An 11,864-nucleotide genomic window follows, 5' to 3' on the forward strand; every position below is an offset into this window, starting at 1 on the left:
CTTCTCTTGAATACATAGTAATGTAATTATTGTTATTAACATAAACTGAACCATTTATGAAAGCAGGGAAAAAATGAAGCGCTTGTGCTGTGACGTAGTACGTAATTCACGCGTCATGGCAAAGCTCCGCCCACTGGACGTCTTTTCCAAATGTATGCCTGAGTTTTATCGACGTTTTCTCTATTTTGTCAAGTACATTACGGGGAATAAATTCTGCGTGTGTGTGCTTTAGCACATCACACTACTCAGCGTTGAACGCCAAGCGAGTCGGCCGTTTCTTCTTGCGTGCTACGTCGAAGCAAAGCTGGCTCACTTTTGCCCACCGCGATGGTCGTTTGTGTGGAGGAGGTGTCCGCTTCTCTCGTGCGGGAATTTCTGAGCAGAAAGGTACGTGGACTCGTTGAAGGCCTACACAACATTTAAAAAATGACATCGCCTGGAGCCATCAACGCTAGCGTGCTAAATAGTTGTGATGCTGCTTTAAGTCAATGTTCGATTATCCCGTTGTAATAAACACTCGTATCAGTCCCATCTATCTGTCTGTCTGTCGCTTGCATGTGTCGCTGGCATGATTAAATGAGGACGCGAGTGTGTCCGTGTGCGAGAAGAGGCGAGAGTTGTCGCGGTTGGTTCACCATGACAACGCGTCCCTACGTACATTTGACGCACGAATCTGCGATTCACCATCGTACGACTCCAAAGCGTCAGAGTTTTTGAATCGCTCAAATCAGTCTACACATGCTCGCTATACATGTATATTTCCAGAAATTTACAGTTAACAAACGATTGTCAAAAAGAGCAAAGGCACACATAGCACATTTTCGACGTTAGCAGCAATGTTCGCCTGTGACACGGTGTTCATACTTTATAATCAACGTGCAGGGACTCAAGAGGACGATCGCATGCATGGATGAAGAGCATCCACGTACACAGTCCAGCATCAACAACAGGTCCCACTTGAGACAAATTCTGCACATTGAGGATCTGTACAGAGCAAATAAGGTAAAGACCGTCAACCTTTGCCTCACAGCACATATTGCACATTTATACACAGGTAACACATGCCTCATGTTGCAAAAGTGCCATTAATTAATATATTTACCAGAGTGTTCATATATTACGAGATGAATTTCCTTTTCAAGTTTGAGCCAGTTTTTGGCTGTAAAAATTAAGCAAATCTGAAATTGACGGAATAAATTATGCAGTTTTTTTCAATGAAAATTGTTTTGTGCCACAAAATGAATGTATATTGTCAAATACAATAATTTAATTGAGTGAATTATTTAAATGGACCATTATTGAAACCTGTCCATTGATTTGCCGTAGTGCTTGTCCTCATTCAGGTTGTGTGTGAACATAAGCGAGTTAATGAGAAGTGGGGGTGACTGAACGTCAATCAATTTTAGGGCACAAAAAGACAGTTATACGTGCTGAAAGTGTACTTGACTTTCACTCTATTTTGGCACTAGGATTACAGAAACACACAGATGTGATGCCTCTAATGGCTTCTCCTTCTGCTCATACGAAAAGTTGATTTGTATTATTGTACCATGTAATGAATTTTGTGCCATTACAGGTTCAGAGTTCACCTCTGCGGACTTTACTGGAGGTTATTGTCAAGCATCACATTGAAGCTCACAAAGATGACTTGGTGGCCTGTGAAGCCGATGAAAGTGATTCTATGCGGTCCGCTTTAATTATCAGCTCACCCTGTCTCTGTCCTGCCAAAACGCCATCGCAAATGAACCAAAATAACGCAGAACACAGCACAGCATCCTTTCTTTCTGGTGACCACATCAAATTAAGGTACCGGTCGAAATGAAGCAAGTTTTAATGTTTTGTTTGGCCGAAAACTGAATGGAATTTCGCCTCACAGGTCACAGGAGAAGAGAGCGTCTCCCCCTCCAAAGGTGCTCTTGTCACTTGATGGAGAAAGACTCATGAATCTCAGTGAAACTGGCTTAAATGCCTCAGCCGATGACAACGGTCAGTTTAAGATGGCAGCTATGTATGACAACGATCGCATTACTATGAGGGAACCTGAACAAAAGCCGCCCGTCAATGAAATCATTCAAAGGAGCCGACCCAATCGGGTTAGACGTGGTTTGATGGCTGGACCGATAGCCAGCACACTTCAGGTGACGTTTACTCATTCAGCCGTGGGCGTATTTTCTACGAGACACCTTGATCATGATCGGCTTTTATTGTTGCCTTTTAGGAGTCAAGCAAACAAAGGCACAGTCGAAAAGTGATCACGCCGCAGCTGTTGTTCAAGAAAGACGAAGAGGATCATAAGAAGTCTCGGGATGGACTGCCAGGGAGCGGTTTACAACAACAAATTGTGGAAAAATGCCCAAGTGATGCGGCAGAGAAAGTGAAGAGCTTGGAGAAAGAGGGACAAAAAATGTAAGCTCTCCGCTTTGATTAAATGCCATGTAGTCACACTATTTTTGCGCTCATCATTTTGGGTCATCTCTCCCAGAGTTAAGTGCAAGATGCCGCCAAACGAGAAAGATTTGGCGCAGTTGGTGTTAGGTAAGTTTTGGTCTTGATCTTTCAGGGGCACCACAGTGACCTAATGGTTTGCACGTCTGCCTCACAGTTGAGAAATTCAGCGTTCAAATCATGGCTATGGACTTGTGTGGAGTTTACAGAGCTGGGAAGTCTGGGAACAGTCCGGCCCGGCCAGACAGTGTCGGGGGCCGAACGGAACGGTACCGAGATTGCGGCCGGAGGGCGGGGGACTGACCGGCAAAAAAGGGTCAAGTGCCCATCTCTGGGAGTTTATTTGATATAGTCAAGCCTGTGTGGGTCTTCTCCAGTGCAGCGGTGCCTTGACTTTAATTAGTTCTCTTGCTATGCTTGTAACTAGAAACACTCGTATCTCAAATCATGGTTCCGAATTGAAATGAGCGGAAATGCGATGAGGTCAAGCACGATTGAAATTCAATGGATGGATGGCTAAATCTTGTTGAGACACTTTGTGATCTGGCACAGCTGATGGCACATTTATTTATTTTCTGTTCAGATGACATTGATGACGAGCTGCCAGAATTCTCCAAACTCTCCATCAAGAAATCCGCTACTGCAGCGAGCAGACACACAGTCCGTCCGATGGATCAACGCACCGCCTCGGTTGTTCACTAACACCACAGGATTTTCACATAAAGGTTGAAGATGCACTCAAGTATTTTTTGCTTTTGCTCACCTCAGGAATTGAAAGCAATTCTCCTTGGCTCAAGTCTCAAATGTTTCACCGTTGAGTGGAGAAATCAAGGTTTCACGTTCTGCGAAACGCATGACCTGAGATATGGAATGGTGCAGAAAAAGGTGGCCATCGCTTACGTTGATTGTCACAAAATACTTTTGTTTGGTGCCGTGTCCTCAATGTTGTCTGTTTCTTTTCTAGGGTGGTCCTTGTGGGGTTCTGGCTTCCATCCAAGCTTTTGTTTTAAAGAAACTTCTCTTTGAAAATATTGACTGTAGTCACACAAGACTTCAGTATGTTGAACTTCACTTCCATTTGTTGCGTCTTTCAGTATTATGCATCATCATAATGTCGTCTTTCAGTGGTACTCCACTTTTCAGCCTCTTGAGCTTCGTAACTTAGCTCTTTCACTGACCCCGAAAAGCTTGTTTTTCACTCACACTCAACTTTGTTGTCAGGCGTTTAAGACCAACAAATGCAACCAGAAGAAAATGTCTCGTCTTAGCTATGGCCGAAGTTCTGTGGAGGGCCGGCGAGGAAAAACAAGCCACGGTAGCAATGTAAGAGCCGACTTTTTAATCCTCCCTATGTACTTGATTGACAGTATTTTTAATGCAGACTGCAAAGTGGTCCGAATGACGTGACGGACCGCCGTCTCAACCCGTGCATTCACATTACACGCTTTCTGTTTTAAAACAGAAACTCCGGAGGAACGCTTTTCATTCCCAGTGGACACTACAAATCTGAAGGAGTGCTTGAAAAGGTACAAACATCTTTGTGACCATCCCATTAACTACACAAAGTATAATCTTGAAAGTCAAACCTAACTTTTTTCTTTGAGGAACAGTTTTTCCAATCAATGACATTTGAATAGCAATTTCCAAATTTGGATGAGCCCAATTTGGTTGATTTTCGATGGTTGTCATTCTGATTTGAAAAGGCGAACAACTCATACTAACTTTAAATCTGCAAAGAAAACATTTCTGACTCATATCCCCAAAAATTGTGAATATTTTCCAAGCTCTGCCAGGGTATGTCAAAATTTTGAGTCCAACTTTATGTAACACGTTTGTAGAAAAACAATTTTGCTCAGAGGCACCTGGGAACAACAATGAAAAAAGACAGTTATACTAAATATTTTCCCACATTCACTCACAAATTGTCGACTCATCATAACCTCAAACATCATTTAAAGACCAACTTGACTAACAATTGAATCGTCATTGGCAGAAAGAAAACATTCTCTTACTTTTTAGGATAAGCAGCTTGGATAATGGATGGATGGTTGTGTAAATAAACGTATTCATTTGCATTTAATGAGCATCTGTTCTTTTTTTCTGTCTTGTTTCTTTTTTTTTTTAGATAAGCTGTTTTACAGTAGACAACATTGAAGACTTGCAGTTGCTACTGGAGCAAAACATTGAGCAGGTGAGACCTCTCCTGTGTTGTCCTTCTTAATTGAGTTCACCTCTTAAATTAAAAGAAACAAAAGCATTTTTTCGAAATAAAACCCCCTTTTTTTTTAAGACGTCTCGGACATTATTCCATCCAAAAACAACAATTATAAAGACTTACAACCAACTTAATATGCGCTTGTCACACTGGTTCAACTCATGCACTTTTTTTGGGGACATTTTTCATGCAGAATGTCAAGTACAGATTCCGTTACTTTGTCGACGAGCACACAGCTAGGCTATTTGACGAAGCGGCGGCTACTCAGCTGTGCCAACTTTGTTGCTCCGGTGCCGATACTGCACGTCTGTACTTGTACTCACGCTCGTAAAAATGCTCCGATACGACAACACCGATACTACTCTCTGGCTTTGCTGGGAGCCAGCCATGCTTCTGTCTGTTTAGTCCCCTTATGACTATTCAAAAATAAATGATGAGCAACACATTTAGCCACATTTCGTGGTGTAATTGAAGACTTGTAGACAGTCTTGAGATTCCCTCTAGAAAAGGAGCCAGTCAATCTGTGCCCGGATTGCAAATGAATTGCGCTTACGCAAAAGACACCATTGACTCATTGAATCAATCATATACACCCGCTCGCTCATCGACACATTTTCAGAAAAGGCAAATAATAAAAGATTAACTTGGTTGTTTAACTTCTCACTTTAAAGCGATATCATATTTTGATACTCGGAATTGAAATGTCAATAGTTCCCCCTTCAAATGTTTTATGGTAATGTGTTGTTATTGCTCTGCGTTATTGACACAGTTTGAGATCGGAGAGCTGGGATGTCTACTTCTGACCATATCTGCCATCCTGTCTCGATCTATTGATAAGTATGGAAAAGCCAACATAGAGTAGAAAAGGCACCTCTCAGTATAAAAGTATACGTTTGGAAAAAAATGGAATAAAATAATATAATTTCTAGAAATGAATAATGAATTTCTTTTGTCAGATTGAAAGAAGATATGGACGTCGCCACCACCGCACTCATTGGCGCTCATGGCTACTGCACTCAGGTATGCTAACTAAATTGACGACTATTTTTTCTTTTTTTATTAAGAATGAATTTCTTTTTAGGGAAATTAACAGCCAAATTAAGCATGTGATCAAATAATTATTTCCTAAACTGTATTATGGGCTTAAAGTCATTCTTATTACTGTTTTGTGTTTACCTTTTTGCGTCTGTGTCGTTCAGGAGCTCGTCAACCTGCTGCTGGTGGGACGGGCCGTTTCCAACGTCTTTGACGGCGACATGCAGCTGGACTCGGGCAACGGCAACTCCACCCTGCTGAAGGGAATCAAAGCTCACTCTCACATTGGCCTACTGTCCCTGTTTGAACATTATAACATCTTTAAGGTGAGCACAAGCGCCGCCTGTCACATTCAACATTAGAAGATGATCAACTCTGCAAGAGTTTTATGGAAAACTCTTTCCGTGACATTTGAAAAGAATAAATGTCACCGCTTTCACGTTTGAGCTTCAGTCGTCCAAATTTTTTCTCCCACCATCGTCTTCAAAGAAATATGTGAATGGGGCCTGTTGCTGTTGCCTCACCGCACTCAAGCAGAATGCATTTTGAGATAAAAAGAAGATCATTCAATTACTGTAATCAAGTGTGTGTGTGATTGCTGCATACTAGTGAAATAGTCTTGTCTGTTTTCTTTCAGGTCGGCGACTGTCTAAAGAATCCCTTTTTCCCCATTTGGCTTGTGTGCAGTGAAAGCCACTTCAGTGTGCTGTTTGGCTTGCATGACGAGTTGTTAACAAAACAAGACAAAGGTGCAGAGTTTGATCTCTACTATTATGACGGCTTGGCCAATCAGCAGGAAGAGATCCGCCTCACCGTCTGTGAGTAAACATCTTTTAGGAGTTATTTTCGTTTGTTTGGCTTATACTGAGGATCCCTGCTTATTGTCAGTTGAATTGGCAAATTATTATTATTTTTTTGTTTCCAAAGCATTTTTTATTAAAAAAATGATTTATTTCTATTTTTAGCTATGGGTAAATCAGCTTTGAGTTGTCAAGACGCTGATTTGATTCCTCCTCTGGAGCTCTGCATTCGAACAAGGTGAGCATCTGTTTTGTATTTCAAGCGGAGTACACACACAGACCAGTTTTTGAAAGAAGCAAAGCCCCACCAATGACAAAGGAAAAAAAAAAGGTGCTTACTGCTGTGATGACGTGAGATGACCAACACGGTGCGCGTCTGTCACAGCAACATGACTCACCTGTGAGATGCAGAAGACATTGAATTTTCGGTTAACTTTTATCTCATGTCTTGAACATTTGTCATCATTGTGCTCAATGACTTGTGCAAAACACTTCAAAGCAGGCAGCAGTTGTTCGTTCGCCCTTGTGTCAGGTCACAGTTCGTCTTGCTTCTTAATTGACTGCTGTTCCTTTTCACATGTCAGTCCTGCAATTTGGGAATTGGCAGTACTCTCAAATATTAATCTTTTTGAGACATTTGATGATCTGATGGCAATCGAAAGAGGCAATCATACTGAAATTACGGCTTTGTGGTGACAATGGAGGCTTCCATTGACTGACATCCTTAGTCCACATTCAGTTCTATTCATTCTTTGTGAAATGAAGCAGATAATGAATGAATATACATCGCGAATGAAATCAACCATGCCTAGTAATGAAGTCGACTGTCTTCACCGCAGTTTAGTAGTTGTGGAATCATTCCAACCTCCAAACCAGTCGTGTTGTTGTGCGTTGTGTGACGTGACCACTTGATCTAATTTGCTGCAACTCGTCTTTTTCAGGTGGAAGGATGCGTTTGTGAGTTGGAATGACACCGAGCCTATTCTCTGAATCCCTGGATTATTATTTTCACTTCACTTTTGCATAATGATCACGTATCAGGACATTCATCAATTTTTCCTTTTTCCTCAGCATTCATTGGAAGTTTGACTCATTGGTGGTTATGATTCATCATCTGAATACATAACTCATAAATGCTAGAATAACATGGTTGATTAGAAGACCCCGAACAAAACAAAATCTCATTTTTTCAAGTGTTGTTAACAGTAAGGGGATACAAATGCATATTCATGAACACATTTTCTTATTTTAATACAATTAATCTGTTGCATCATAAGAAGGACTTGATCAAGTACAGCAGCTTTTGTATTAATCATGTAAAAAAAAAAAAAGGAATAAAATAAAAAATATATGCATTTGTGTAGGGTTTGTTGAATTTTGGAAACTTTTGTATCAAATGTTACCCAAATGCTCTTCATTTTGTTCTATTTATGTGAAGTTTGGTCGCAGCTTTTAAATATTTTATTTACCACAGAGGCCTTGAACTGATTATTACGCTCAGATTGTTGTTTGGTAGTTGTTTTTCTGTAAGATAATTACCGTAAGTTTGATACATCCCATCTATTCAGAATAGTTGGGAAAAGATGACATGTTCATGTTTTCTTAATGTTGAATATTTTTCACCTTGTCTTGCTGTATGCACAACTGACTTTGGATTGAGTCAAGGAGAGCGAACGAGATGAAATGAAATTTTTCTCACCTTATTTTCACTTCACTCACATACTGTAATAAAATAATTTCATCACAATGTTGGTTATGCATTTCCATCCTTGTGCCGTCTCCAAAAATCAAATAAAAAAAAACGACAACAATATGCTGTTGCAATCGGCAATAATTCTTCATTGAGATTGATTCACATTCAGCAAGAGCAAAATGTATTTGACGTTAGATGAGTCACTTTTGTTGAAAATGACTGGCAGACATCCACACAAGCTGATGTGACGTGATGTGGTCGACCTCGAGCAATAATTCTTTCTTCACAAATTCTAATAATGCTCAGTCTTGATTGACACAATCAGAAAGTGTACAGTAACTTTTTATTTATCTCTTGACTGTACTGCAGAGAATCAGACAGAACGTTTTTATTTTTTCTGACTTTTTACTCTGCTCCTTCCTTCCCTTATCGTTCATGCTTGCTGGACTTTTTTTGTCTCAAACTATCAGCTCAACCTGCCGCTGCATTTTCCTCCGAAAATCAGAATTAGAGAATTGATCATTCGGTCTCTCAATGTTTTAGACCAAATTTTTTCAACGAGAATACTGGGAAAGGTTGAGCCGACTTGTGCGGATGGAACATTGGCAACAATGGCTTCCTGGATTAAGTGGCAAATTATATGCCCTTCCATCCTAAATAAAACTGTATTGTATTGTCTTGTGATTGGCTGCTAACCATTGAAAGGTATAACTCACCTCTCGCCCACAGTCAGATGGGAGTGGTACCAGGTCACCGGTGACTCTATGGAAGTCGCTGTTTGTATTAGTTACTGTATAGCCTTGCGTAATGACGACCACCACCTAAGGAAAAGAAGAATGGAATCCAACGGGCTTATGGATGACTTACACTTTACTGTGACCAAACTGGCTGAGTCTCAAGTGCTACAGCAATTTGATGGTGGTAGGTTGGAAAATAAAAAAATGGTTGTCCTTTTTCAGCAACCTTGCGTCAACTGAGCATTCTCAAATTTTAGCTGTCTTTCCTGGGAAGAACATGTTGGAGCTCCGAAGGAGATGTCAAGGAACAATAGGCAAGGCAAAAGTTGCATTGCCTACTGCCCGAAGACGACTGCGATAGGCTCCAGCACGCCCGCAACCCTCGTGAGAAGAAGCGGAACAGATAATTGATGGATGCATGAGTCATGGTGGGCACACCAAGGGGGGGTCGGGGGGGTGGTGGTGGTGGGTGAGAAGACTTTGTGCCAACACCTCCAGCTCATGGGATCAAAGACAGTGCAGCTGGCACTTGGTGCATAGTTTTTTTTTTTCTTTTTTGCATGAGCTTTATGAGTGCGATGACAAAAGGTGCTGCTAATCTGTATTCATCAAAAAGTCAAACTGATGTAATGTTGACTGATTGTATATTTTTGGTGCCACACACCGACATTCATTGTGCTGGAAAGGATTGAGAAATGCTCTAAGTGCTACAATGACTTTACAGCCATCAAAGCTGTCATATGATTGCTTGAAATAAAGGCGACATACTCCAAGAAGGCCTTGGGCTCCGTTAAATTGGATTAAAGTGAAATTGTGGCACATTGCAGGGAGTGGAATATGCGTCATGAGGAGCCATGTTTAGGTCTGAGGTCACAGGCTAGTCATAATCTCGCCAGAAACGTTGGCGTGTTTCACTGAGAGCCAAAAAGGTGAACCAAATTACAAATGTTTGGATGTTTTGGAAGCCGTTTCATTCATGCAAGCAGATTCTTTTCCAAAGTGAAATGCTCACACACTCACCAACTATCCATGTGGAATATTTGATACCAGGCTGCACAAAGAAATTGAACAAAATCAAAGCGCATCTGACTAGTCAAGACGTCAAATAAAAGCCACAAGATGGCAAACATGAGACTTTGGAGAGCTTCTGAAAGTGGGACCGGTCAAATGATGACACAAAAACGAGAACCGACCGATTCAAGCAAAAGAAAGCTGCGAGAGAGACAATATGATGTAAAAAAAAAAATACAAATAAAGAAATTAAGTTGATGGTGAGCTCAAGATTTGGCGCTGCACGGTGCAGGCTGACAGGAAGGAAATGGTTTCTGTGGACTATTTATTGCTGTGGTATTTCTCAGCGGTACCAGAAGAGGTTTGGTTCTTGCATGTAATTGTGTTACGGCCTCCCACATGAAGTCCCCAGCGCATCTTCTGTCTCCTCTCCAAATCCGGACTGTTTGTCTTCAGATAAGCGATATCCTCCTCAGATTACCATCGTGCATCCGTGCCCCGGCCACACGGAGCAGGAGAAAGGGATCCCGAGCGTGTCCCCGTGAGGGGCGAGCTGTATTTTTAGCCAGCTAATCCTTTTATAGCTGAAGCGGAAGCCACCGCTGCTGCCTGCCGATGGTCCCATGCAATTATCACATGTCGGAGAAGAGCTTTGATGGAGATTCCATTTGGGGGAAAAACATTGCCGATTGATAAAAATGAATATTCCTCAAAATGATGCTATGTTCCATTTAAATTAGATGACACGGGCAAGAAAAAGGTGTCCAATTAGCATCACCAAATTTCTTTGTTTCTCATTCACTCCCATTGACGGATATAGACGCCAAAAATTACATTTATTTTAGCTGGCAGTGAATGAGATCTACTTCCAATTGGGGCTCATTTGGTTGAATTCCCCAGTCGGCGTTTCAGTGGCTGATTTTCTCTTCTGGGCCTGAAACATTTTTTGCATGTTGCTTGTTCTGATAACCAAGTTCAATGTCCTGTATCCGGTCTACGATTCCAAGATGCTCGGAACTGAGCAATAATTAGCAGCGCGGTGGCCTGGTGATGAGCATTTGCCTCACAGTTCTGAGTGAGTTGGCTCTGTTCTTCGTCTGGACATTTGGCATGATCGCCGTCAAGTCAGCTGTGATCGGCTCAGCTGTGACCGTACGAGGACCGGCACCATAGCAAATGTATAGATTAGAAATAAATCGTCCCAGTGGTGTGAAAACTGCGCTGTTGTAAACTTTGGCTGAGCTTGTGTTTTCATCTCTGCTGTCAGTTTTCCAATGTTTGTCTGAAAATATTTCTTCGCCCCTCCCCCAAAAAAACAGCAGATAGCCACTGCAACTGCTCCCGAGGCACCGATCTTAGCGCAAGACAGATGGACGGGATGAAGAAGAGCGGCAGATCCTGTTTTTCTGTTTATGGCAACTTTTTTCACATTGAGATAGTGTGCGGACATGATCGCAACTCCCAACTGACACGGCCTTTCTCCAATTTGGATTAAACACGCAGTCTTGCTCTGTTCCCGCTTTGAAGGCCGACATGCAGGATCTTTGCTGAAGGAAAACAAGTATCGCACTTTTCACACTTGGCCCAAAATGAAGACATTCACTTGACTAGCTATGTGTTGAAGGTTCTCATGGCTTAAGCTGTGTAATGCTTCACATGTGCCAATAATTGCAGCATTCAGATGAGTGAGAAGAAACATGTTCAATTTTTCCAGAATTATGAATCTGAATACTTGAATGAGATACACAAAACAGACCAAAGTACGGTGGAATCAAACACCATCTGTTTAGGACGCTGGTTGGCCTCGCTTTGTTGTTTCAAAATATTTTCCTGCTACGAAATGAGGTAAATTGAATCAAATGACATCAAATAGAATTGAACAGTAATTATAAGAGCAGGAGAAACAAACAATGAAATGTTGTATGCAC

At 41.5% G+C, this 11,864-nt stretch overlaps 1 protein-coding gene across 1 annotated transcript; it reads left to right on the forward strand.

Annotated features, from left to right (window-relative positions):
* Positions 1 to 122: 122 nt before the first annotated feature.
* mindy4 (MINDY lysine 48 deubiquitinase 4) lies at positions 123 to 8,212 on the forward strand. The gene is made up of 18 exons (XM_088314149.1): positions 123 to 387; positions 883 to 1,002; positions 1,577 to 1,806; positions 1,877 to 2,138; positions 2,219 to 2,406; positions 2,483 to 2,535; positions 3,029 to 3,135; positions 3,214 to 3,330; positions 3,410 to 3,501; positions 3,667 to 3,768; positions 3,908 to 3,971; positions 4,571 to 4,636; positions 5,430 to 5,497; positions 5,617 to 5,680; positions 5,860 to 6,021; positions 6,333 to 6,513; positions 6,661 to 6,733; positions 7,437 to 8,212. Exons 1-18 carry the CDS (start codon positions 328 to 330, stop codon positions 7,483 to 7,485), a joined length of 2,058 nt encoding a protein of 685 aa, XP_088170275.1. The 5' UTR covers positions 123 to 327; the 3' UTR covers positions 7,486 to 8,212.
* Positions 8,213 to 11,864: the final 3,652 nt, after the last annotated feature.

Source organism: Idiotropiscis lumnitzeri, chromosome 13, assembly GCF_059441095.1.
Source record: "Idiotropiscis lumnitzeri isolate Australia: NSW breed Sydney's pygmy pipehorse chromosome 13, RoL_Ilum_1.0, whole genome shotgun sequence".
NCBI lineage: Eukaryota > Metazoa > Chordata > Actinopteri > Syngnathiformes > Syngnathidae > Idiotropiscis > Idiotropiscis lumnitzeri.

Bases quoted from the DNA above. Each gene is read 5' to 3' on its own strand.
- mindy4 (XM_088314149.1), top strand. From the start codon at position 328: ATGGTCGTTTGTGTGGAGGAGGTGTCCGCTTCTCTCGTGCGGGAATTT. The intron at 2,536-3,028 runs GTAAGTTTTGGT...TTTTCTGTTCAG, and splicing joins TTTGGCGCAGTTGGTGTTAG to ATGACATTGATGACGAGCTG. The intron at 3,331-3,409 runs GTGGCCATCGCT...TTTCTTTTCTAG, and splicing joins ATGGAATGGTGCAGAAAAAG to GGTGGTCCTTGTGGGGTTCT.